Genomic DNA, 27,982 nt, shown 5'->3' with positions numbered 1-27,982 from the left:
TTTTCATTTTTTTAATTTCTGATGTTTATAATTTCCCATTAAATTTTTAAACGATAAATGGCCCAGGTATTTTAATACATTTTACCAAAGCCGTTTTAAAATTGTCATTATGCATTAAACAAAATTATATACAACAGGTAACAATTAGTAAAATGAATGTTATTTATTTAATAAAATATCAATAATACAGCAGTGAACAGTCGGAACAGAGTGTTTAGTAAATATCACAAAGAGGAGCTCAAAGCTGCTGGAGTTGAAACGCAATGGCCCTCTGTAGATGGACCCCATAATGGAATAAAAAACGCCCACTTGCTGAACTCTGTCTAATTAATTTATTTAAACATGATTACGGGCTCAAACACAGCGTCTGTATTTGTTGATTTTTAATAACCATTTCTCCCATTGAAGAGCTTTTAAAAAAACCATGGACTACCTTAGCAGTACTGGATAGGCACCAACTCATCACAGGCCAGCACTCATTAATAAAAAAAACTGCTCCCTGCTCACTTGGTGTCCATCCCAGGGTCAGTTCGTTAACACTATGCCGGCACACTTTGGCTGATCCTGCAGGCAGTTTTAGGAAATGCAGTAATTTAGGAATTACATCACAAATTAAAACACCCCTGCTGCAGTAGTCCATGCTGTAGGAGGTCAGTGCACTACGCCATCATAAGTTCAAGAACATGATGGGCTCTGGCCCCGCTGACAGATTTAAACTACCCACTTCGCGCCTTCAGCTCATCTTTTAAATCAATGGGAATAAAGCAGATTATTTCATTATCTGATTAAAGACTAAACAAGACCGAAATAAGTTCAGTTAACTACATTACTGCAAAAGTGCAGGCTCCGATCTGTAAACTAATTTTTTAAAATGCATGGCATTGACATTTACTGTACTTGCGGTGTTTCTTTCCATCCCACTCATTATTTTGGGCTCTTTGTCTTGCATTACAGTGGCAGTTCAACAGTCCTGTTGCTGTAATCCTAGCACCTAAACATGGCCTTGCCACAAAAGACAAGTAGCACTGGACTTTGACCTCAGATATCATGTAGATTAATAGTCATTGACCAGTCCTGTGCCATAAATCACAGGGTTAGCAGATTGGTAGTGTCACAGAGTAAGCACAAGGTGGTTATTCCAGCAGCTCTCATGCCAGAGGATCCAACCCGGGTAAACATCTGCCATAATACGATCCCTAAGACTCTGGAAGACACAGGCAGAGGCACAGGAATCACTGGAATGTTACAGAATGATGACAATGTGCTCCTCAAATGACAACAACAACAGAGGCACAGAGGGGGTTTATTTGGAAAATGGCAGGGTACAGGAAGCTAGAAGAGATGGAGGACTTCTATTGAGTACAGGCTGTTCTCGTTGCTCTTCTTTATTCGATGCAACTGCTGCAGGCTCCCTTCAATTTTGCTGAGTTCAGAAAAAAATTTCACCTGTTAAAAAATAAAACAACATTTGAATACAAATCCAAGACAGAGAAATGTTTCTGCCATAGAAGGATACACTAAAGCAGGAGTACTCAAGTCTGGCTTTGGAGGTCTGTAGTAGCTGTAGGCTTTTGCTTTAACCAAATTTGTAATTGGAACCCGTTTACCCACCTTAATAAAAGAATACGCATCTCTGTCATTCCAACAGATGGTGCACCAAACATATTTACAAATCCCACACTAAACAGCATATAACAGAGACACATGCATTGCATTTGTCATTCAAGCATACAGCACATCACAAACATTTGTAGTAATGCATCTTATTACTACAAATGTTTGTGATATGCCATCCCTTGCAATGACAAATGCAATGCACTTTATTACTTATACACATTACAAAATAACTTCAGTGCATGGTGAACTGCAAGCATTAATGCTGAGGTCTAGATTTCAATCCATCTTAGACAGGCAGCACAGCTAGCAAAGCATTGTATTTTTTGATCTTATAACTTGTATGTTACAATTCGGAATCCCTAATTGTCTATTTTAGTTTGTAACAGCTTCATTTAGATTTAATTGTTGCTTGTTTTCTTAACCAGCCATCAGTTAGTAATAAAGTGCAAATAAAGGAACCACCAGCTCTCCATCTAATGTGATTCTGTTTAAACCTGTGTACCTGAATCACGAAGTGTCCACATTGGTAAAAAGTCTTGAAATAAATGAGAGAGAAGGAAAGCACTAAGAGATTCAAATCTGTATTGGACCACAACATGTATAGGTAATGATCTCAGAAAACAGGGTATCTACACCGTGATGAAGGTTTTTCTTGGAAGAATGAAAGCACTAACAAGTCCTATAATGAAATCCTGAGTTTTTTTATCTGTTAGGCCTGACCTCCAATTATGAAACTAGTTGGATGAAAAGCCGCAGTCATCACTGCAGAACTCCAGGACTGGAGTCGAGTACCCCTGCAGTTAAGACTGGCTGAAAGCCCAAAAGCAGAGAAACCCCTGGTCAACACCACAACCCTTCTGGAAGAGATAAAAACTGGCCCAATCCCTCTCAAAGCCAGCCAAGAAGGCATTGAACGGTTTTTAAATCAAATGTTACTGAATTTGTGTCCTTGGCACAAATCCTCATACACCCTGCTAGCCTGACAGAACATCACAACATAGGCCTTGACCTTTAACTAGGGTCTGAAAAGGAAGGCCTCATCCTGCAGAGATAAATTAATGTATCCTTTTTGTATTTATAGTCTAATGGGACCCTTGCCTCCAGGTATGCACTTGCCACAGGTTCATGGAAAATACTATATATAACAAATAAATGAATAAACCAAAGACAAGTTGCGACACTAGATTAAAAGCACATAATCCATTTAAACAAACAAGTGGGAAAAATGAAGTAATGATTCAATATTAAATTTAAGATTCAGATCAGTGAATTCCAAGTATATAATACATAATTAGTTAGCTATGAGATTTGATCTTTTTCCTGATTTTTATGGGTTTGTTTTAAAACATGTTAAAATTTAACAAGTGTTTAAAGAGCTACTCTAGATAAATAAAATTCTACTGATCGGGGTCATCAACTCTTGTATTTCCGTCCTTTATGGATCAGATCCCAGTATGCCGAGGTGCACTCAGATGTTTCGCTTCCTCGGCCTCTTGGCAAGGTACCACCTACCTGGCATCTCACAAACTTGTGTAGCTGCAGAAGCAGGTGCTTTGCCTGTGGTGTGAGGACAAGGACGGCGAAATTAGCATCTAACAGCAATGACACCCAATCCAGGATCTGGAATACACACACAGAGAGAGGGAGAAAGGGACAGAGAAAAGAAAAATAATAATAAAGTTCTGCTCAAAGTAAACAAAGCAAACCAGCAAATTCCTTTCACACCACTCAACACTAAAGACAGAAATCACCAACTTGCCTGATTTAATGAGGGCCCCTTGAAACTAGGTGGCAGGTTACCTGTTCCATGCGCACATCTGATGTATAGGAACCACAGATACTGGAGGAGAACCTAACATAGGAAAGGTGATCACTCAGCAGCTCCCATTGCAAAGGCATAAACACAGTGGTTAGAGGAGAGAGGAGAAACTCACCAACACCTGCTGAACAGAGAGGTCCTTTAAATGTGGAAGAAGGAAGTTCTCTGTGTAAGTGATCTGAAGAACATCATTTCTGCATTAGAGAATTAAGGGAAGTGATAGCAACCCGCTGGCAGGGCTGGTCAATTAGGCGACTAAGCTGCTGTTTATGAAAGTTTGAAGGGCACACACTCCTGTAAACCCAGCTGTGTTGCTAACACAGAGGAGCGGCGTTTTGGTAACCCTCCCTACCCAGGGATCATTATGGACTTCGACCAGCACTGCCCGTTAGTGGCTCTGATGGGTGATTCGAAAAAAGACACTGCTGTGCAGCAACATAGAAACACACTATTGGCTTCTGCTAATTTATGTTCCTTGAGTAACTCTTCTTCACCTGGATTATCAACCTTTCCTTATGTCAAGGATACAGCAAGGCAGCCTTCTTAAGGCTCACAGGGCACGGCAGGTTTATATCCATCCAGTCACTTGTCTGATCCTGCTTAGGTGTGGTTATCTGGATGTCACAGCTGTCCTCCTCCAGCAAACTGGGGCTGAAGCCATTTTGTGTCTTGTCTTTTGTGGCAGATGACGTACTCAAACTTTCAATGAAGGAGATACGTTCAAGATCCACACTTGCATCATCTAGTGTGGTGTCTGGAGTACTGTGGGACATAAAAAGTGGTCAGGCCAACCTAAACAAAATTCACTTTATAAACCCAAGCCTGTGGTCACTTACCTTAGAAAGGATTTTAAACAGGCACAGGTGGCAGCCTCAGGAATATCAGGAAACAGTCTCAAGCACATCTGGAGTAAGATGAAGTCCTGCTTCTCCAAGGCCAGCATTAGGAGATCCGGACTTGCACTGTGCACACAGCAGGTGGAGAAAATTGTGTTCAGTCACAGAGAAATGGCTAAATTCCATTTATATCATGCAGCACAGAATGCATTGTTTGCTTCTATGTAAGTGCTGGAGTCCACTGTGAGACCTAACTATATAATTATTTGCTGCTTTTATTGTCAAGATGTATTTGGGCAAATCCAATATTGTACAGCTGAAGACCTATAACTCAGGCTTTGCTGCTGCAACTACTATTTATGTATCTGAAAGTTTTGTTTTAGTACTTTAAAAGAAATGAAAATGTTCTCAGTTGACAAACTTGTACGGCATTTTAAAGTGGGACCTTATGGTATGCCTCGACTCTTAACTTGATAACACGTGCTAGGACCAGAATAAGCAGATGCAGGCAACTATGTTCAGCATTGTTACAAATTTGTGTTCTGAAGCTAATGCAGCCTTAAAAATGCAAATATACAGTGTTTACTTGCTAGAACTATACTGTAATGTGGAGATAACACAAAAAATTGAGTGTTTAGATGTAGCTTTTGAATGGTTACAGTGTGCACTAAATTCACTGAAGTAATTTCATAAATTGCTCCAAGGATTGTTTTATAAGGCAGCCATGACAAACACCAGGAGAGAGACAGAGAGAGACAGAGAGAGAGAGCTGTTGAAATACTGAAAAGCAACCAATGTCTTTAATTTGACAGTGCAGCCGGCCCTTGTAATCTTTGAACTGTACTGTAAATCATGTCCTTCAAATATCACGCAGCCCTGTTAAGCTACTTGCAACTTTCTTGTATTATACAGTATTTATATTAACACATTATAGATTGTGCCCTTGAAAGTATTCAGAGCCAGAATACTAAATAATACATCTGGTTACTTATAGAATTTTTATTTCAAAGTAGAAACTTAGTGATAGAGTTGTAGAAAGAAAAACAGGAAAAAAAAAAAAAAAAACCCAAACAAACTGGAAACTTTGCTTTGAAGTATTCAATCTCCAGAGTCTTTTTTGCAACAATAACTGCTTCAAGGTTTTTCTGGGGTATGTCTGTCCCAGCTTTTAAATCTACATTTTGGCCCATCCTTCTAGATTGGCTACAGGTTATTCATGTTAATCAGATGATGCTTGGGCCCTGCAGTTTTCAAACAGTGCCATAAATTTTCAATGGAATGGAGATTAGGACTTTGACTGGAGGACATTCACATTTTGTCCCTGAACCAATCCAAAGATACTTTGGTCTTGCGTTTGAGAGCATAGTCCTGTTGAAGGATGAACTCTCATTCGCACTTCAGTTTGTTTTAACTGACTCCAACCAATTCTCTTTCAGTTTTTCCATTATCCATATTTATTTCACCCAGATATCCATTCCCTGCTGTGAAATGATCCCAACAGCACCACTATACTACACTGTATGGTGATCTTTGGAACATGAGCAGTGTTACATTTGTACCATACCCAGTGTATCTGAACTGTGGCTAAATAGTTCCATCTTCATCTCATCTGGTCACACAATCTTTTCTCACATCACAGTGAGGTCACTCACCTGGTTTTTGGAAAACTCAGGACGTGTTTTCACATGGTGCTTTTCCAATAACGCCTTCCTTCATGCCAATGCCCCGTACACGCTAGTGATACATAGATAACTTGATATGGCTGACTGATGCACCCTTACTCCAGTCACAGCTATTGAACTTTGTAGCTCCTTCAAAGCGATTGTTGGCCTCTCTATGGCTTCTCTAACAAGAGGTCTCTTTGTTTGAATAGAGATATTTGAGGGACAGCCTTTTCTAGGCAGCATCTAAGTTGATTTAATGCAGTTTCCATTTTCTGATATTTAAACGAAGAGAGACCACGGTTACATACAATGACTTGGATATGGTTCTGCATTTGTTACATTTTATCTCAAACTTCTTGTGAATTCTCTTTAGTCTTCATTTTTCACAGTAGTCAGGTTCACAATGATCTTCCTAATATGGGGGTTTGTACTCTCTCTTGTAATTGTAGCATATATATTAAAGATTCACGGGTAGAAGCCAATTTTATCCCCTTGTTAGGTAATACATTTTTCTCCAGAGTAAACTCAGGGCTTTCAAAGCACAGGTGCTGAAAACTCACACAATTAGCATATTTCCATTTTCCCTTAAGACCCCCCGTGACCCTGTAGTTGGGATATAGCGGGTTGGATAATGAATGGATGGATTTCTTCTAACATAAACCACTGCCAAATTGAAAACTAATTTGATTTTCAGTATGTTGAAATAAAAATATCACAGAAAGCAAAATTTAAAGTTTAGGATTTGTTATTCAAAATTATTTATTTAACTGGTCAATATTTCTGTAAAGCACTACTAATGAACTAAGGTGAATGATAAGAATAAGGAGAAGAAAAAAAAAAAAAAACACACAACCAGGCATCTTATTGGGTAGAAAGACTTCTGTCAACTTTAAAAATAAAAAAGAAACTTCCCCACTTAACACAAAAGCTTGTCGAATATGGACAGACTTACTACATCTCATTACCTGTATGACAACCTCTCAGTCCGTACCAGCTGCAGCAGTGCATTCCGAGGAAAAAACTTGGTGTCTGTCTGGCACCGAACCACAAGCTCAGAAACAATCTGACAGACTGAAACCTGCAAATCTGGATCTTGCACGTTTGACAGGTAACTTTCTAGGATTTTGACCAAATTCTCCTGGGAGGCGCTCTAGAGGAAAGGAGGAGCAGAGAATGTGAATGCTGAATATTTTACAGTTCAATCCCATGTTAAACAGCAACATTGCCCCAAACACCTAAAAGACTAAGAATTAGAGGTTCTAATTTTACCCAAACTTGATACAAAATATTTTTTTATCTTCTGTTCACACACAAAGCCGTTTTACTCTTCTGCCAAACCAGACAACACAGCTTGGTTAGGTGCAGGGTTGGTTCACCAGGACTTTCAATCATCAAGATGGAATGTATTAGTGTATAGCCAAATGCATGAATGCAACACTATAAAAACTATGGGGTGAAAGGCAGACAAAAACAAAACCGAAACAAGACCTGCCACAACTTTGTGTTCAGTGTACAGTATAAATGTGCAAGGACATGCACAGGAAAAATCACCTCATTGCTGCACCCTATCTGTCACTCGCTCACTGTAGAGCGTGTTGACAGCACAGGATGCGCATGTTGTTGCACTTGCCGACTATTAACTGGGTTCCGTGGCAACAGACAACTAGGTGCTGGGTAGTCCTGATTGGTGGCCTAGTAGCCTGGTGCCTACTGGCAGTAGGTGATTAGTTGCTAGGTTACTCATCTCGCTCCCAACTGCCAGTCAGATCCCAGAAGAGAACGATCAGCTTCTAAGCTGACAAAAGCGTAATTATATCTAGATAAATAAATATGTTAGTGATGCAATATTATGTTGTGTACTAAATATGTAGACAATATGTCAAAATGGACATTGTCAAGTGCTATGAATGTGTACAGGCTTCTCGTTTTCCTAATGGCCTAAGTACCACTTCTACTACACACATAAAGTAGAAAAAATTAACTCTTATGGTAAACTGTGCTGTCAACTATACATTCAGCCATAGTCACCAAGAAACAAGGGGTTTATCAAGTTTCCTTTGACATTATGGATGTAATATAAACTGGCAAAAAGTTACCTACTCCTTTGTACATGTTCCAATCCTCTTACCTTGACTTCTTCAAGTATAGAGTTGATGCTGGAGGTAGCTGTGCCCTGACTTGTACTCTTTCTTGTCAGCTTCTTAAAGATAGAAAAGGAAAAATAAAATTAATCACAGCTAGTTAATCAGATGGATTATTTGAAATTTAGCAAGAAGGATATTTGTGTCAAACAATGAAAATCAATCTATGTATAAACAAAAAAGATTGCAGAGCTCCTCCAACAGATCTGGTACTGACATTTTGAGAAAAATCTCAAAGAGCTCCAGAATTGTTAAGGTCCTCTCAGGCTTAATAAATTTTTTTTTTTTTTTTGGAAAACATTTTTATTGTAAGGTGGTGGACAGGCATAACCTTTCTGGCAACACATGGAATGGGACACAAATCATCCCTTATAGACGTTCCAGCCTGTCAAAATAGCACATGTGTGCAAACATCCTTATCAATCCATACAGTGAATGTTTAGAGTTGCCAATTAATTTAACATGAGGTTCACTGGGATGTTGGGAAAAACAAGAACTGATAGACACAAGGGAAATATTTAAAAATGACACACATTGAGCAGCTTGGCAAGGTGTAACAGCTGCAAGATTGGCACAGACCTAGGCATCACTGTGCCACTTTCTCATCTTAAGTTTGCAACCCATTATATTTAAGCTGGTTTACTTACGCTCCTCCTGGTTTGTATGACTTTTACAGTGGCCTCTCCCTCAAGAAATGAATACCAGTCGAGTGCTGTAGGTCTCCCCTCTGTGTATAAAGTATCAAATAAATAAATAAATATAAACCCTGTGTAAGATCACCAAGCCAAAAACCACTCAACTGTATCATAGTCAACCCATCTTCTCTACAATAACAACTTAATTTAAAGAACACCACACAATAAAAATAAATAAATAAAAATCACAGCAAAGACAATAAAGGTATTGGAGAGAAAATCCCTGAAACTCAGCCCCAATTCAGACAGCTATACAATGCGAAAGTCCACTCCCTTCTAAAAATGTTTATATATAACTCAGTGTATGTGTGCGTGTGTATGTATGAATGTTCCAGCATCATTTCCAAATGGCTGGAGTGATTTTCATGACACTTGGTACACATGTTTTTCATCGGTCGACTAAAAATACTGTAGGGTGAAATCAACCCTAACCCCCTCCCCAGGGGGTGATCTTGCGGTCTTGTATGCATGTGATCATCAAGGTGGCACTCGAAAACGACCACCAGAGGGCAAACTGTAGGTGACTGCCAGCATTCTTCTTTATGTTTGAGCACCACTCAAACAGGCGGGTGACCCGCCTGTTGCTGTTGAGATTAAAAAGAGTTGGCCGGTTCGGAGCGTCAACTGGTAATAATGGATGATAACATACATACAAGACTGCAAGACAAGCACATTAGTGAGTCTTCATTGTTTGTTAATTTATTTTTAAAGTTGTTTTTTGTTTGTATACAGACACTAATGCCCACAACGGTTAAAGAGTGTCGAGAATTCCCAAACTGTCACCAAGTGATGCAGGTACTTAATTTAGCTCACAGGCTGGACCTTGCCATGGTTACATTTTAAAAGTCACATATGTGAATAATGAACAATTTTTAGTTGAATTACGGAATGCATGGGATATATGGCTCTAGAATGTGTTTGATAAATTGCTGAATTCAATTCCTTTTCTGAAATTTTAAATTATAAGATCCAGTTCCCATTATTCCCCAAGAACATCAAGGAGTACATTTTTTACATTTTTCTGTCACTCTAGTGTTGAGGTCTTGTTTTGTTACGGGAAAATGGTTCAAGGGATTAGAACATAAGTAGGCAAGGGATTAGAGACCAATACTTCTATTTTGTTTACTTAATCAATTAGAACATTTAAATACATATGAATGAGTTATAGAAATAAAGAGTCAAACAATACTTACATATTTTGTAACATACATCAAAAGACCCAGAGCCATCACCCCAGACCAGTAGACTGAGGGGGCCCGCTTGTCAGTCTTGTCAAAGGATCAACCTTTAGCCTTTCATTTACCGGGCGGTGCAAGCTGTCCCCACGGTTGAGCCTCCAAAGAAACTGAGGGCGGAACCTTCCCTTATATACTAATTGAGCGTCCTTGCCCAAAGCGGCTTACGTGTAAGCAGTGTATACAGAAGTGATTAGTTTCAGCACACACACCTTTCCACGGGACGCGGTGTTGTTTTGCACTTGGACCTGATGATGACGACACCTGGTACCAGGAGGCACACAAAAATAAGAATTGCGTAGTGAAGCCCCTCCAAGTGAAAAACAAGTCAGCATAACCCTCTGGCCATATTCCCAGTACTTTTCCTTCTTGAAGCTGTTTTTTGCGCTGAGCGACCAACGCCCATCTGCTCTCTTGATCCCCCCCTCTCTTTAGAAAAATCCTTCCATTACAGGTCTGCATTTTAACAATGACTTAAAAAACAACGGGCACTCATACCTTCGGAGGTAGTATGTTTCAGCCTTCCTAGAGCAGCTGCCAACGATGACTTCTCACAGTGGTAAGGTACAGCAGTCAGCACCTTCCCATGGGGAACATACAGTTTTCCCTCATAACACCACAACTTTAGAAAAAAGAAAGTGTTTATTGAACTAAGTGACAGTGAACAACAGACCACATGCAGACTACTGCATTTTACACAACATTTCTCAGAAGGCTCTGAAATGGTTACAAGTCTATGTTTGGGCCATTAACAGCCAAAAACGGGTCTAAAGATAAAAACAACCTGGAAAAATGTTCATATTTGAAACTCAACAATATATTGTAACTCATGGTATTTTTTTGTTGACAGAAAACCTCAAAAGGAAACAAGTTCTCTTCCACCAAAAGATGGACATTTTGATTTCGAACAAAATCCAAATACAGTACTCACATAGTAGTGACCTCCATTACTCACCCTGTTAAATATCAAGGTAACAATTTATGTCTTATATATTTATCTTGTTTTAAATTAATTTATATTTATGTATATTGGCCTCACAAGAGTATGAGTGTGGTTGTAATAGACAGACATCCTGTCTAAACCTGCTTCTACTCTTGAAGTCAGTTCTGCTGAGACAGTTAGTGTTTTGCCCCACAACCCAGAACTGGATTAAAAAGGTATGCGATTATAAAATAAAACCCACTAAGTATCAGTGTCGTAGCCTCTTAGTATTCTTAATCAAAGGGTACAGAATGTTCAGGCTTCTGTCTTGCTGTCTCTTGTTTGTTCTTTAAACATAATCAACATAGGATCATGGATCAAAGGGATCACAGAGTCAACAATACACTTAACGTTTCTCTACTAAATTTACTGTCAGAAGAAAAATGGAAAAATCTTTACAGGTATTTCATGAACGAAAGAAGCAGCTCCAGTACCTTTGTACTCTCCACGACCTCAGTCTGCAGTTAAATTTAAAAACAAATTAGTGATTACCCCTTTAAATGGTGCACAGCACTTTAGTCATTTATTAAAAATGGAGAGGCTGTTTTGCTGGATTTCCTTGCTTTCCCCTGGACTATATCATATCATACTAACATCTGAGCAAGTAAATCATTCAGAAATAAGGTTGTTATCAATGCCAATATAACTGAGACTTGACTGCTTCAAATAAAAAAAATAAAAAAAAAACACAGTATATGTCCAAATATGCTTGTGACAGTCTGGGTTTCCTCCACACTTCCTCGTTAATTCTGGGAGCCTCTTGAAAACAGAACTGTCAATGGTCACAGTCCAAGGCGAGCCAGGGGTTTGTTGCACAGTGTTGGAGTATTAAAAACCCAACAAACAGTGTCCAAAAAGTGTAGTGCGAAAAGATCTTCCACAAATAAATAATCCTTATAATCAGTAAATAGTCCACAAATTAAAAACCAAGTAAACTATCATCGGATAAAATACGACTGAAACACAGTAATTGTGTCCTTGACATTTCTCTTTTCACCTCAGCTTACCACAACTTCCCCTCTTACGCCCCAACCCCTAAGTTCAACACATGACTTGATCAGCCACCAGAGAAACCAGCAGCTGCAGTTCTTCTTTCTGACCTCCATCTTGACTGCATCCGTCGGTGTCTGCCAGACCGCTTGGAGTCATCTGTCCTCCTGTCTTCCTTTTTGTTCTCCTGGCATCCCATGGATCCCTAAAGAGGACCCCCACCACTGTCATACCTGCTCCTACATTAAAATTAGCAGGGGTCGATCTACCCCTAGAGCAATGATCGTTCTCACTTCCGTGGAGCTACTGACCATTCTGCCTCCTCTCCCTCTTTAGCTGGCTCTCAGGTACTTGACGCTGTGCTCCCCTGACAGTCCTTCAATCTCTTGTTAATGGTCTCTTTTTAGGGATCTGATCTCCTCCCTTTCTATTGTGTGGGCTCCTTTTATACTGCTGGATTGGGTGCAGGTGCTATCGTGTGCCTACTCTAAGGTGTGAATGAGGCAGCTAAATGTCCCACTTGCATTTGCACATTAATACACGATCAGCCAAGCACCCCAATCTACCCTGGAGTGGCGCATGCACCTCCACCACTCGGAGCCTGCACGTGCTTCACCACAGACCTCTTATCACAATACTGGATTCAAATAAGTGTTATAAATTGTAGTTACTATATTTACACTGCCAATAAAAATATTCAGCTCCTGGACTTCGTTATTTTTTTAATGGTTTTAAAACATTACATCCTAGTGGATTTAACAAGGAGTTCCTGACACTGAATAGCTGAAAAACACTTGAATGTCACTGTGACAAAACATCTCTAGCGAAATCAATTGTAATTTATTACAGTTATTAAGCAGAAAATGCCTAAGCATTCAGCCTTTTGCTGTGACACACCTAAATCACCACCGGTATAGCCGAAAAGTTTTAGAAGTCACAGAATTAGTTAAACGGAGATGAGCTGTGCGAGTCAAGGCGTTACAGTCTGTACCTGCTGGTGAGTACATGACCAGAATGGAGTGCTCCAAACAACTCTGACAGGGTTACTGAAATGTGCCAATTAGGGAATGGATATCGGTTCTGAAAACTGAAAGAAGTAATTTGTTCTTCAATCCTGATAACCATGCAACCTGCATGTATACATAACAATAAAGTGTGACATTATGGACTAGTAAAAACCGTGGCTTAAAAAATTATATCCATTGTGTAGGTGCACACCTACCTGTCCATTTATCCCGCCTGCCAACTTTTTTGAGGCCTGCAAAGTCTGAAAATGGGTATTCCAGATGCTGAGTAAATCTTAAAATAAATAAATAAATAAAAATTATACACATGTACTACAAGACTGAATACCACCGAATGCTAACCTGTAACTCCTGTAATTTCTCTAATGAAACAGAGAGCTTCAAGAAGTATTCTACATTGTACTATATCCCAAATTCTGAACTAGCCAATTTCTTTAATCTAAAGATAAGACTTTTAAAATATTTTTGACTTAAATGGTTTACCACCTCACCCTTGTCAGAAAGTTCCGTGGAGCAGGGAGCCCCAAGCACTGCAATATGGGCATCATCCAAAGAAACAATGGCACCTTCAGTCAGAACACATCCTAAACCTGGCAGCTGTAGGCTCAGGGTCGCGGGCAAGGTACGCATTTCTTCAGACATGGCAGAATGCCAAGGCAAGGTGAAAGCATACACACAGTTGCTGGAGTCTGTAAAAACAAGAGAGCTTGTGTCACGCAAGTTCTAATTTTTTTTTTTTTTTTAATTAAACTGTTTATAGTTCTTCATGCAGATAACTTTCACATTTCTTTAGTGATACAGTACAAGCTACTTGATAGGTTGCAGGGATTTCTTGTGGGGATGGTCTTCCTTCTGTAATTTTAACGTGCTTGCACTACCTACACTAACAGATGTCACTTGACAGTAGTGCAAAGTAACATGAACACACTTAACCACAAGTATGTGTGCACAATTGTGCAACGTGCGTTGCAAATGCAGATTCTGTCAAATGGGACACCAACAGTAGCACACAGTAATGTGTAAAGACCTTTTAGGGGGTATTGGCTCAAAAGTGGAGATGGGGCATAGCGTATTAGATCAAATTACAGTAGTTTTTTTTTTTTTTCCCCCTTCACCACCCAATCTTGCTCTACTTTGTGTTTCCAAGATGCAGTCCATGACGATCATCAGATTCATAGGAGACGAATCGCCAACAACAGTCACAGTGGAGAAACTCAACTGCTTTAAGTGCCTGCAGAAGACCACTGTGAAAGACCTGTCAAACCATAATATGGATTAAAAGTATTACAGACACAATTTGAGTCCACTGTACAGGATTTCCATGGATTTTATTTCAACTGTCTCAACGTAATGTCAGAGGCTTTATAACATTCAAAATCAGACGTCTGCAAGAGCATGAAATAGAGGCTCGAACCTGAAATTGGATGACATTACCAAGCCCAAGTGATACTGGCAAATCTGAAACCTGAAGCCGAAATTTTTACTCTGTTCACCTCTCTGAGGAGTAGAAACCCAAGCACACACGGTAAAGGATTCTGGTCAAGTGTGAACCTGTGAAGGACTGAAGCCATGTCCAGGGTTGCTACCAGCCTTGTACTCAGTGCTGCTTGGATAGGCTTCAGCCTCCTGTGTTACTGAATAAGATCAAACAGCTGAAAATGAATAAATGATTCCGAACAATCGAGTACATTATTCACTATAGATTTTAGAGAAAAGTTCATCATTCCGTCTTGCAAAATACTTGAATATATATTACTTGTCAATTTTGCAAGTAAAAACAAATAGGTGCACACATCTATACCTCACAAGTACAGTATAGTTGGTTTACAATTAGTAGAGTCCAAGGAGACAAAATTTATGAAGGGAGTTCTGGACACAAATTAAAAAAAAAAAAAAAGCAGAACATGACTCCGAGTTCAGTTTATGTACTTTTCATAACTTCAGGGGAAAAAAAAAAGTTTTGCTTTATATGTAGAGGACAGAGCAGGGGTTCGAATCTTGAGTACGCACTAACGTAAATTAGCATAATGTGAACAAAAAGACCCAAGGCATTACCAGTTTTAAAATTTATTTATGAAGTTTATTTTAATTGTAATTTAAATTTTACACACACAACAGTTTTATATTTTATAGCTCCTTTGTAATTTCTATAGCATCTGTCCCAAGGTGAAAAGTTGCCACCATCAGCAGACAGTGTGATACAGAACTAGGATTAAACTGGGCACAAGACAGGAACCTTCTTTGAATGGATTGTCAGTCAGGCAAAATAAAGCCTTACTTCAACTTATTTTCCTGTATATTAACAGTTAATTTTAACATTTTAATTTTAACAGTTTCTTGTGGTTTGAAAACTCTGTGCTTTTTCATTAGACATGCTGACTAATTATCAATGCTGAAGGCAGTATTCTGGAAATTACAGAGAGGACTCTCAAGTGATTTGGGTTTTGCGTGATTGTAAAAGGCATTTCCCATACTCGTTGTTTTCGCTAATGTAGAACACCCTACTTCACAAACGGTTTTCTATATTCACTGTGATTTGGTTACACCTCTCTCAATCAGGCTCCTGATTAAGGCTTTTAACCTGAAAGTTGCCCCAAGGGTGCTGTACAATGGCTGACCTTGCACTCTGACCCCCAAAAGGTCATGCGAAAAGACAATTTCCCCTCAGAAATTAAGTAAATAAAAGAAAAATGTGTATATATCAAAAGTGTAATTAACAGTTTAAAATGTACTATTGTGACAACACTCTGACTACCTGTTATATCTTAGAAGACACCTTAGATACATTCAGCTGTGCTGTAGTGTATTCAGTACTTAAACAGGAGGATGTCAGACTGTTGCTAAGTATTTATTATTCATTCAATTATCAGAAGTCTCAGGTTTTAGAAGTATGGGGGGAGGGTGAACAAAATGTTAACCTAGTCCTATTATGAGTTTTATTTTTGCAATATACTCTGACTCCCAGCTGCAGTCATACACAGTACTGGTTATAAAATTCACAAAGCTTTTCTCAAGTAAAACATTGCTTGCTTGTACAAATACTCCTCTGTAGCTGTCCTGGCGTCAATCATGGACACAGCCCATCCCATGGATGACAACCCTTCAGATTGGGGCACAAGAGGTAGTAGTCACACAAGGACACCCATGGAGAAGCTGGTAGGTGGCAAAATATGTTTTAATCCACAGAGAAACCTTTACAACCCTTGTAATATTAAGGTTTAGCAAATAAATAAATGCAAGAGGATGTACAGTTAAGCATCTCCAATTGAATCCTGCTACTATTACTACTAATAATAGATGACAATCTGTTGTTTCTATACTTGGTGTTAAACTGTGCTACTGGTTAATATTATAATGGGTATTATTTAGATGTTTGTGACTTGCAATAGGCTGGCACTGAGTGCACATCTAACTTAAATTTAAACAAAAAAAATCAGGAGTGGTCTCCTTTAGACTTTCTCGTATACTCAAATAAGGGGATGGATATTTGAGGAGTATTTTTACATTATGTACATTAAAGAACCCTCAATAACAAATCAAATGAATAATATATTGAACAATTATTATAAAAGTTGAATAAATCGGACTCTGCAGCTGCATGAATAAAAAGCACCAAACAAAAATAGCCAAAAAGTTGATAGAAATCTACGTTTTGTACCGAATACTTATAGCAAAATTTGGCCGAGCTAAGTGAAAGCGTATTCAAGTTATCATGTTTATATACACACCGATATAATTCCAAAAATGGTATTTTTGAACTTGGGAAGGTCTAAAACATTGACATTCATTAATATCCATCCAGTGTCCAACCAGCTATATCCTAACTACAGGGTCACAGGGGTCTGCTGGAGCCAATCCCAGCCAACACAGGGCACAAGGCAGAAAACAAACCCCGGGCAGGGTGCCAGCCCACCGCAGTTCATCAAAATCTTGAAATGGAATTTTTGGAGGAGTTCAATACTTTCCCTATACTTCGTATACGAGAAAGTCAGGGAGGTCTAAAATCTCGACATTGACTCTTTGGACGATTAAAATACCTTCTCCTATACTTTGTATACAAGAAAGTAAAAATGAATGCCATACATTTATTATATATGAATAGTTCACCAAAGCAGTACATATAAGAGATAGTACAGAACTTCATCAGAATTCACTTTATTGGCCAGTTAGAGTACTAGGAATTTGTCTTGATAGTAACTGGGGCAACATATAATGACAACACAGAATACAAAAAATAAATAGAACAGGATCAAACATAAAATGATAAAAAAATGATACAGCATACAAGGGCAATACAAAAATTAGAGTATGGATTAAAATGTCCAGGCAGTCTAGTGTGCAGATATGCATACAGGAGATACTGAGTAGAAGCTTAGTCAGAATAAATGCACATGTTTAGATGACGGGTTGTTTTAGCTTTCACTACACAAATATATGTTTGCTGGAGGGAAGTTCTTGGAACAGGCGATGCCCTGGGTGACTCTGATCAGCAGTGATCTTCACGTCCCTCTTCCTCACTCTAGACTCATAACGGGATTTGATTGTAAGGCAAGTCATAGCCTCTGATCTTTTCATGGGCTCTGATGATTGGCCTTAGCCTGAACAGAGGCAGCACCACTCCAGACAGTTATAGATGAGGTCACAATGGACTCAATGATGGCTGTGTAGAACTGGACCAATATTTAATTGTGGGAGATTGGATTTTCTCAGCTGACACAATACGAAACACTTTCTAATGGGTTTTCTTAATAAAACATGTCATGCAATTGTCCCACTTAAGGTTTTGTGGCAGCACAGTGCCCAGAAACTTAAATGACTCTTATAAACACAGATAATCCTCATACCCTTGCCAACAGCAATTTTAATGCTCACATAAAAAAAAATTATCCAAGAAATGTATCAATTTTCTACAACCAGTTACAGGCATAGCAATAGCTTGTGCTTGTGTATTGATTAGTCCATTGTCTGGCACACATGCTCTCATAATAAACCAATTCTGAACCGCCAATTAAACTAACTTGTCTATGATTGGGATGTGCTTAGCCATGCTGCTTCATTTCTCCCGATTCCTCAATTCTAATCTCGACTTGAACACTCTTCCTGTTTTATTTATTTATTTAATTTTAAATCCCTCTTAAGTTTCTTGCAAATGTGTGCATGCACATAGCACACTCCCATTCACAGCTGGCTTGCGACTTACATGTCATTTTGCTATACAGGTTTACGTGAGACAGTAAAATAAATGTGTAGGAAATGACAATACAAGCTGCTTCACTGAAAGTGTCAGACAAGGTTGCTTTGCATGAAGTTTGCATTAACACATAGGATGTGTAGCAAATATGAACACTCATACAGAGTGTGCCGGCTAGGGCTGAAGTGACAACAAAGGGAAGCAACCAGCCCTTGTAAAGGTGAGTGTACAATTATTAATCATTCTGCACAGCACATTGATCATTTTTTAATCTATGTAAATGAACAAGCTAGTGTGTTGTCATTACAAGACAAGAAACAGCAGGCTTTACATATTTCACTTTCTGTCATAGCAGTTTGGTTTAATTGCATCTCATCTCAGCATTATTTGTACTTGCTCAGTATTTTCTGGTTGTAAATGTATGCATGTGCACTTTTGAGAAAGCACCATTACTGGTAGTGCAAAGTTAATGGCACACAGATGATTTAAGTATCTATACGAAAACAACATACTGTAGTGCAACAGCTTCATAGATTATGTAAGACAGAACAACATACTATAAAAACTACATTAACTATAAACAGTTCCAGCACATATTAATCAATTTCATATGGTCTATCAGAAAATAAAGATTTTTTTGACTTGATCCTATTTTATCCCCCTTTAATTATAAGCATAATGCTAAAGTTGATCAGCAGCACAGCAAGAATCTAAGACACAAGCAAGCACCTTCTAAATAAACAAAACTTTTTTTATTCCTAGAAAAGCGCACACACACACACACACACACACACACACGGGCGGCACGGTGGCGCAGTGGTAGCGCTGCTGCCTCGCAGTTAGGGGACCTGGACCTCCCTGCGTGGAGTTTGCATGTTCTCCCCGTGTCTGCGTGGGTTTCCTCCCACAGTCCAAAGTCATGCAGGTTAGGTGGATTGGCGATTCTAAATTGGCCCTATAGTGTGTGTGTCCTGTGGTGGGTTGGCACCCTGCCCAGGATTGGTTCCTGCCTTGTGCCCTGTGTTGGCTGGGATTGGCTCCAGCAGACACCCCCGTAACCCTTTGTTCGGATTCAGCGGGTTGGAAAATGGATGGATGGATATATACACACACACACACATATATACAGATACAGTGCATACCATCATTACGGACACTTATGACGTAACATGATTGCTGTGGCTGGGCTACAAGTGATAGAATTAAAAACATGCATGTGTTTGGTGTATCTAATAGCTCTGTAGTCCATCTTCTCAAAAAAAACGCAAGAGAAGAGAATCCACAACTGAAGAAAATTCTCAGCCCCAACCTCAGTCTGCAAATCATCAAATAGCGAGTACTTTACATTAAATACATTGGCTATTTTAACTCGTCTCTTGAAAAATATTCTTGTCAGTCTTACTTCTGTATAGCCTCTCTTAGCAAGAAGTCAATTTGTCACTTACAGTCGATATATTTTGCCATTCAATGAAAACCAAACTCTTTCTCTAACTTTTGAAAACAATATTACAAAATCAGTCCCATAAGCCAGCAATTACTTACACAAGCACATCATTGTGACAGTCTTGCTTTGCAAAGTAGCAGTGAAACTTATTGGTGTAGCATTAGAATCCACTGTCCCCATCTTGTATTTTTGTAAAACATCTGGATTGAGCTTCTGGAGGTAAAGGAAGTATTCATCATCCTGAAAAAAAAAAAAAACACAACAGGAATGACTACGTGTTGGGAATTAAGGAGAAAAACACATAAAAAAAAAAAAAAAATACTATTAAATTTATTTATTTGTCCGACGCCTTTATCCAAAGTGACTTACAGCATTTGAGATACAATTGATTACATTTCTTCTCTTACTGCAATTGGAGCACCGGTGGGTGACGTGACTTGCTCAGGGTCACACAGTGCCAGCAGCAGAATTTGAACCCACAACCGGAGGGTTTGAAGTCCATAGCCTTAACCACTGTGCCACACTTCCTCTGAAGAATCAGAAGCACCTCATGTCATATGGGAAGAAATGGTGTTCTGGCAGACCATGGAAACATACCTTTTCAGTGGCAAACAGGACAGCATGATGATTAGCTTCTGACAAGCAGACACTCCACCTGAAAAATAAAGAATCAAGCACTAGGTTAATATAGAACAAGAAGACAATAATACATAAAAAGCTAGTGTCAACTCCACTTCTACAAAAAAGCTATACTAATCACAGCATCCTACACAAGCAAACAAAATAGCAATTGGGGCAGGGGTATTTTCACTTTTTAAACTAATTTCCCCCCCACCCATTTGTAAGTTATTGAAACAGCAACAACGAACAAAGAAACATCTGCATATAAAAAACTTTTGACATGAGCAAAAAAAAAAAAGCAAGCAATGTGTTCAATTAAAGGGTCTGGTGACAAAACTGGGAGGAGATTCAACTTTCAGCAAGGGAGTCTCCCACAGAAGGCCCTGAATTAGCATAGCTTTACCTGATGACCTCGTTTTCTGAGAGAATGGATTCTACTTCTTGTTGAGGAACAGCTAAGAGCGTATCAAGCTGTCGGACGGCACCCCTCTCAAACAGAGCAAGTGGCTCACCAGATGGAACAGCATGTAACCGATGAACATCTGCAGACAGCTGTAACATCAAATAAATAAAATAAAAAGATGTGAATATTTTATTGTTCAGTGTAGGGGTGGAGATTACAGGAGTAGAGAATGAGCATGTTAAGGTCAGAGGACACACTTTAGGAGTACTAACTGGTGGCAAACCAGGTTACGACTACATCAAATCTCACTGTTATATAAAAAAAACCCTGGGACGAGATGAGACTTTTTAGCCTGGGACGAGATGTGACTTTTTCAGAGACAGACTTTCAAGTCCTGCGAGACGAGACTTTGTGCCATGAGATTTAACCACGCCCGGGGCAGGAAATAAAAGACAAAGAGTAGATGACAAAGTAGAACGTCATACAGAGGTTCAAAAATGTTTCACAAAAGTACTAAAATTTGAAAGTCTCAAAAAAATGATAGTAAAGATTGCATTAGCACTAACAAACAGAAATGATTACTAGGTGAAATAACGGAACAGCAAAAAGAGATCGAATATATTGTCTGGATTTAAACTTTAGTTGGAGACTTGTAGATCGTCCAACTTGTGCTGTCATCAGGGAAAAGTAGTATTTCTTCCCAATGAAGAGGCCTATCCGCGAGAATTAATAGATTTGTTGTTTGATAAAGTTGAAATCCACATACGTGAGTGGCAGAGAAGCGAAGTGGCTAATGCGTAGTGCAGGCCGGGAGGTTGGCAAGTGAAGCCCCCTAGTATAACTATTTAAAAAATTAAAAAATAAAAAAAATCAGGAAAGCTATGCTACTTGTATTAAACAACAGGACAGGTTATATAGAAAAAAAAAAATAGAACTATGGCTTCCAATGCAAGGTAACCAATTTAATTTTCAACAGGCTGAAAAAGTAGGATTACTTTGAACTGTGAAAAGAAAAAACACACACCCCCCCCACAGACATATTCTGCACAAACAATAGTGGAGACCACGGTGGTCCAAGGCAGTAGCAAAGCATCAAAATGGGCTGATGTTAGTTTAGAAATGATGGTACCAGTAACCATCAGATAAAATTCTCCCCAAACCAAAATCATACACTGAATATGCGTACACACACAAACCTGGAATTGCACATAGGATTATCTGACCATCTGTCCACCACTCTTATAAAGCAAACGTAACAGGAGTGTTTGTAGAACAAGTGAATAGAACAGAAAGATGTCAAGCAATTCCTAAAGTGTTAAGAGCTGCCCTTAAACTTTCCAGTTTCAACTGTGGAATAACACACACTTGTATAATAAAATATAAGCAGAAATAAAACTTACCGTCGCTTTAAAAACTTTATCAAAATTTACATCTTCATCTCTCCACACACGAAGTACCTGAAAGAAAAAAAAAAAGAGACCTATTTTTAAGAGATATATCCAATTTTTTAATAAATAGCAATTTAGATAGGAAAACACTCACTTTGTTGTCTTGAACTACAGCAAATTCACCAGTCTGACTATTGAACACAGCAGGGGAGGTCAGTTTTTGTCCTTGCTTCACAGTCCATGACCCCAATGGCTTTTGGTCGGAAACCTGACATCGGGGCAAAGATTTTAAAGAAGAATGACATAAATACACACACAAGCAGTCCTTCTGTCTACAAGACTAAGGGGCTCTGGACAATTACAAATTACAAATGTGTACCTCTAATACAAACTAATGCCTGCTACATTTTTAAACACATAAGAGAGAGTAAGTAATAGACTAGTGGACAGCAAATCAAGTTTTTGTAAATGCAGCACTATGGACAAGAATTGGATCAGACCTACACTTGGCTCCCGTCTAAAGCTAGCTCAGTCAGGCAAAAGTATTTGAGTCTGTGCAAAAAAAAAAAAAATAAAAAGATTTGCAAGGGACTCCAAAAAAATGCCACATTATCCTTCTTAGTTACAATATTTAATTTAACAAGAAAATGTCATCAGGGTGTGGAATGGAGGACTCGCACTTGCAGCCACCCTGCCATTAAAAACGTTGACGCTGTAAGGAGTAGTGTAGTGTGTGTCTTCCAAACACTTTAAACAAATAAGGTGCTTTTAAACAGCAGTATTCCCTTTACGTAGTAGCAGTTAAAATACTTCTTGTAAATCTCGACTTAAAACAATGTAAATCAAATCAAATATAAAACCAAAGCTATCTGCCACTGCCAGGGCATTAATGTTTTCTCTAGTTTGCTATTAAAAACAAGTTACCCTCATATGCCCTGCGGTGGGCTGGCGCCCTGCCCGGGGTTTGTTTCCTGCCTTGTGCCCTGTGTTGCCTCCAGCGGACCCCTGTGACCCTGTAGTTAGGATGTAATGTGTTAGATGGTGGATGGATGGAAGTTACCCTCAGAGTCCAGAGCCATGATCACAACATTATTACAGGCACCTTCCAAGCAACAGCAAGTTAACATTTCTAAATCTGTTTTCTTTTTTATCTGAGCAGATACCAGCAGAAACATTTTCTTCTATCAGGGAGCAACATAAACGGTCGATGTTCAGCAGCAACTCTTTGAGGGCTAATATTTTTTCCAAAAAACTCAGTTTTCTGAAAAGCGCACAAAGCAATGGTTTCACACATAAATCAACATAAAAAGTTTGTTGCTGCCCGTTGTGCCTGCTGTCGGCGCCTATGTGCAGTTTGCGGCAGCCAGCAGGAATACACGGTGGGCTGGCGGTCTTTGCGAGAGACAGGTGCGCGGGGATGAGAGTGGCAGTGAGACCTCCTGTCATCGTAAGTGTCTGTCCTCTCAGGTGAACGTTGCCATCGGTGCATCAGCTACACAAATGTGTTCAGCACCACGATCAGGTGATGCCGGTACCTCAGTTTCGTTTTCGATCTCCATGTCCAGTTCACTTGCATCAAAATTGGAGTCCGACAAAGAGATCATACGAAAAAAGTTTTGCTTTGAGCATTCACTTTGGTGTATCTCCACATGCCATGTCAGAAGCTGTTTGCTCTTCGCTACTCATGCACACGCAGGGACTCGGGGTCAAATCAACAAAGCTAACTTTCCTTCTAGCAAAAGCGTATCGAAAAGCGCTGTAATAAGAAGATCACTGATCTCTATCGATCGCCAGCAAGATGGAGGCTTTCAAAATAATAACAAAAATTGCATTAGCACGCGATAAAATAATTGTCAGCGTTAATTAAATGCGTTAACATAATAACGCATTAACTTGCCAAGCCCTAATGTATAATTTTATGTATAAAATGTTAATTAATTTCAAGGTTTAATTGATTTGGGAATGAGTAATGAGAAGGGTGTTTTTTTTTTGTTGAATGTACATTTTGTATGTCTGCCTAGTGGATCTTTTTATATAAGAGTGCCTGGAAGGAAATGAATGAGGAAAAAAAAAAAAAAAACTTCCTTAAGTCCATGAAGATCTGCTTCCTTCAGATCCACTCTAGCTTTATTCACTCCAGGAAACCAACCATTCTACAGGTGTAGATTACAACATAGTTAGACACTCGCCAAACTCAATGCATAATACAGACCATCTCCCTAAACAGACAGCTATGTATGTCATGGCAAAAACTTAAAAGTGCAGAATTTGGGAAATCAGATCAGTTCTGTATGTCACTAATCTTGGGACGGCATCAGAAAATAAATGTTGCGGGTATCCCGTGCCTGAATTACAAGCCATGGGAAAATTATGGAATCACTACTTTTGGAGGATGTTCATTCAGATGCTTTAATTTGTTGCTAAAAAACAAAATCACATATGACACACAGCTATTTATTGTATTACAAAACATAACCTCAAAAAAAAAAAGCAATCAAATTGTTGTAGTTAAATGGCACATTTTTTGTTTAGGCCAAGTAGAGGAAAAAAAATTATGGACTTGCTCAACAATGAGTTAAAATAAATAAATAAATAAATAAATGATGGAATCACCTGGTTAATCGATAACTTTCTAAAACAAAGCCCTGCACAATAGACACATAGGCCAGTATGTTTGTGGTTCAAAGGGAAGGCGGAGCGGTCACGCCTGGCTGATTGGCAGGAAACAAGAGAGCCATCAGTTGAAACAACAGAGAGGATTATAAACCTCCTTCAACAAGATAATTCAATGAGGAGTGTTGCAAAAGATGTAGGTTGTTCCTACTCAACAGTGTCTAAAATTTGGAGCAAGTACAAAGAAAAATGGGAAAGTTGGAAAAGGGAAACATACAGGTAGACCTAGGAAGACATCAGAGCGTCAGGATAGAAAACTCAAAGCAATATGCCAGGAAAATAGAAAATGCATAACAAAATAAATGAAAAACAAATGGGCAGAAACAAGAGCCAATGTCTGTGAACTGTGACCACCGGGGGTACGCCAGCTCTCTTACACCCAATACAACAGGCACAAGTCTTATATTTTTAGTGGGAAACACTTTCCTCTCTTAGTTTCCCACCTGCCCAGCACAGTCCAACGCACAATAAACACAATTAATGCACCAAGCACTTTTTCTTCCTTTGTTTTCCCTTCCAGCTCTACTCCTCCTGGAATGAAGGCTCCTGGGAGTGCTCCAGGTGGTTGATTGGGGAGGTAGGTGTGGTCAGAGCCCAAAGTAAGGCTCTGCAGCTCCCCCTGGTGGCTGCCACACGACCCAACAGGGCTGTGCCAGACTCCAACTCCCATGCGACTCTGCAACCCAGGGGGGGGCTACCATCTAGCGCTCTGGGGTAGGCAGAGCTCTGTGCATTTCTACTCCCCCAGTCCTTCCACTACAGCAGCCTCCCGGCCAGAAAAGGACCCTGACCATCCATCACGGGCGGAATTTTAAGAAATTGGCTGAAGGAAATGGGATTTACATACAGAAAAGCCAAATGTAAACCATCATTAACAACTAAACAGAAGAAAACAAAGTTACGGTGGGCTAAAGAGAAGCAGATAATTGGATGAAAGTAACGATGAAAGTAGTGATGAATCACGAATCTGCAGTGGCAAGGAGAGACGCAGCAACTTTTGCTTAGTGCTGTTCCAAAGAAATATATAGATGACTGCCTGAAGAAAACAAGCAACCTGACAAGCATGTCAGGTAAAGGATGGAAATCATTACCTTTACAGTAAATGCACAGGTGGACTTTGAAAGGACACGTTTCTTGTTTCATCAATCAAAAGTAGGTTTGGTGATGAAGAAGTCATTTTAAGGATGATAATTCATCTTGCCACAGCGTAAAGAACGCTAACACTTTTCTTCAGGAGAGGCATATCAACTGAAAAACACGGCCAGCAAACAACCTGGACTTCAACCAGATTGAAAATGTACGGTGGAAAATGAAAAGAAATGGTCCACGACATGGCTCCATCCTGCAAAGCTGATCTGTCAACTGCTGTACATGAAAGCTGTAACCTGATTGATGAAGAATATTGTTTTTCAGTAGTGAAGTCCACGCCTCAAAGAATTCAAGCTGCCATAAAAGCCAGAGGAGGTGCAACAAAGTACTGATAGTCATTTTTGGGTTAATGATTCCATAATTTTTCCCTCATCGTTGAGTGCTTCCATATTTTGTCCTCTACCTGGTACTTAAATTACAACATTTTCATTTTTTTTTAAAGTTTGTTTTGCAGTGCCCGACTTTTCAGCTGTAAATAAAAATAGATCTGTGTCATATCTGTGATATGTTTTTTATGCAACAAAGTAAAACAGCTGAATGAAGATCAGGAGAGTAGCGATACCAGAAAGCTTGCCAGGGGTTGTAGTAACATTTTAAAGCAGCAGCTCCAGTATGGGCACACCCAATTAACAAATGAAAAATTCAATCTGTAAAATTTAAATGTACTGAGTAGGGTAGGCATTAACAGGACTTTAATATTTTGCTGGAGTTATCACACTTGAAAATATTTGTGGTCAATCTTGGTCCAGAGAGAATGGGAAAAGGAAGATTATTTGTAAACGGCTATTGCTTACAATAATAGTTTCTTGTTAATGAAAAAGATAGCAAGATAGATATGAACAGCATTATGTAATAGACAGACAAGGCACTATGTAATAAGATAGATAGACAGATGAATATGAAAGGCGCTATATAATAGATAGATGTGAAAGGCACTACAGAATGAGAATTTCTCCCCCAAGGAAAATTAGATTTTTTACAGACGCTCGAAAATAAATATATAAATAAACACACACAAGAATGAATAAAAAAATAATTTATTAGTAACTCTGAAATTCCCTTCAAATCTGGCAAGAAAACTATCAAATGTCACATAAAAAAACTAACTAATCAGCCTACACACCTGCATCTAACCAGTGTGACATTTTCATTCTGATTTGATTCCAATTTCAGTTCAGTTTATGCTTAAAACACACATTAGTTGCCATAGTAGACCGTTATAAAGCTGCTTCAATATATACGTCCAGTAGGCTACTTACTAAGCACAACAAGGCAAAGGTAAATCTGACAATTCCATACCAAAAAACACAACTTGCTGAACACATTATGCCTGACATCGGTTGTAAACTGTTAGGTCCACAGAAACTTGTACCTACAGCTCAGACCAAAGGCGCTATGTATTTTCTTCACTGCTCCACGTCCATTGCCAATATCACCTCCATCAACCTACACAGATGCCATTTGGCGCTACATTTACAAGACATCAGCCAGTTTCAACTGTTACTACCAAATCGAGGAAGAAGACACAATAATCGTGAATGGCTCCACTTCGCGCTTTTCCTTAACAGGTCGCACAGCTGTCTGTCGACTGACACGCAGGCTGTAAGTAAGGTTGACCGCAACGGTGAATGCCTATGGCGATCAGTTGCAGTGCACAGCGAATTGAATGGACACGAGGAACTGACCACCGCAGCAGCCATGGCAGGAGATGAGGGCACTTTTCATTTCTACTTCTTCAATGGAAACACAACACACCTTTAGAGACTGAAATCAAACATTTCGTTCTGTGGGTCCAACTAACCCAACTACATCTGGCAGACCGAGTTGAGCTTGTCCGAGTACAGCTCTCCAGGCGTGCTCACAAGGCGCTATATACGCATAGCTACCTCTTTTCTTCCACACGTCTCCGGTTTAACTTACCTGATACACGGTTACCGACCTCCCGAGATCTGTTACCACGATGCGGTCAGCCTCGCTACCAGCTTCCACTCCGAGCACACCGAGCTGGCCGCGACTTTTTCCACCACTCAGGGTGCACACTGTTAAACCTTCGAAGAGTGCTGCCATGCTTTACGCAGCACGGGAGGTTGCCGCGAGGCATGTCGGGAA

The 27,982-nt window shown here is 39.4% G+C and overlaps 1 protein-coding gene and 1 long non-coding RNA gene across 2 annotated transcripts in view; one reads left to right on the top strand and one right to left on the bottom strand.

Moving 5' to 3' along the window:
* LOC120517370 overlaps positions 1–15,105 on the top strand; it is a 20,835-nt gene extending 5,730 nt beyond the window's left edge. The window contains exons 2-3 of the long non-coding RNA XR_005631024.1: positions 10,858–10,978; positions 14,152–15,105. This is a non-coding gene — a long non-coding RNA (uncharacterized LOC120517370). The remainder of the gene's footprint in view (positions 1–10,857; positions 10,979–14,151) is intronic.
* Positions 1,288–27,982, bottom strand: nol11 (nucleolar protein 11). The gene is made up of 18 exons (XM_039739637.1): positions 27,794–27,982; positions 22,206–22,319; positions 22,064–22,120; positions 20,664–20,812; positions 20,237–20,294; positions 19,738–19,879; positions 13,496–13,693; positions 13,202–13,278; positions 10,506–10,629; positions 8,725–8,804; positions 8,065–8,136; positions 6,902–7,086; positions 4,273–4,398; positions 3,965–4,198; positions 3,552–3,630; positions 3,377–3,469; positions 3,130–3,237; positions 1,288–1,446 (listed from the first exon to the last, which is right to left on the bottom strand). Exons 1-18 carry the CDS (start codon positions 27,938–27,940, stop codon positions 1,333–1,335), a joined length of 2,157 nt encoding a protein of 718 aa, XP_039595571.1. The 5' UTR covers positions 27,941–27,982; the 3' UTR covers positions 1,288–1,332.

The sequence above is a fragment of the Polypterus senegalus genome, chromosome 17 (assembly GCF_016835505.1).
Source record: "Polypterus senegalus isolate Bchr_013 chromosome 17, ASM1683550v1, whole genome shotgun sequence".
NCBI classification, from domain to species: domain Eukaryota; kingdom Metazoa; phylum Chordata; class Cladistia; order Polypteriformes; family Polypteridae; genus Polypterus; species Polypterus senegalus.
The sequence above is the reverse complement of the archived record's forward strand: the minus strand, read 5'-3'. Positions and strand labels throughout refer to the sequence as shown.

Bases quoted from the DNA above. Each gene is read 5' to 3' on its own strand.
- nol11 (XM_039739637.1), bottom strand. From the start codon at position 27,940: ATGGCAGCACTCTTCGAAGGTTTAACAGTGTGCACCCTGAGTGGTGGA. The intron at 13,279-13,495 runs GTGAGGTGGTAA...ATTTATTTTAAG, and splicing joins CACGGAACTTTCTGACAAGG to ATTTACTCAGCATCTGGAAT. The intron at 3,470-3,551 runs GTGAGTTTCTCC...TTCCTATGTTAG, and splicing joins TCTCTGTTCAGCAGGTGTTG to GTTCTCCTCCAGTATCTGTG.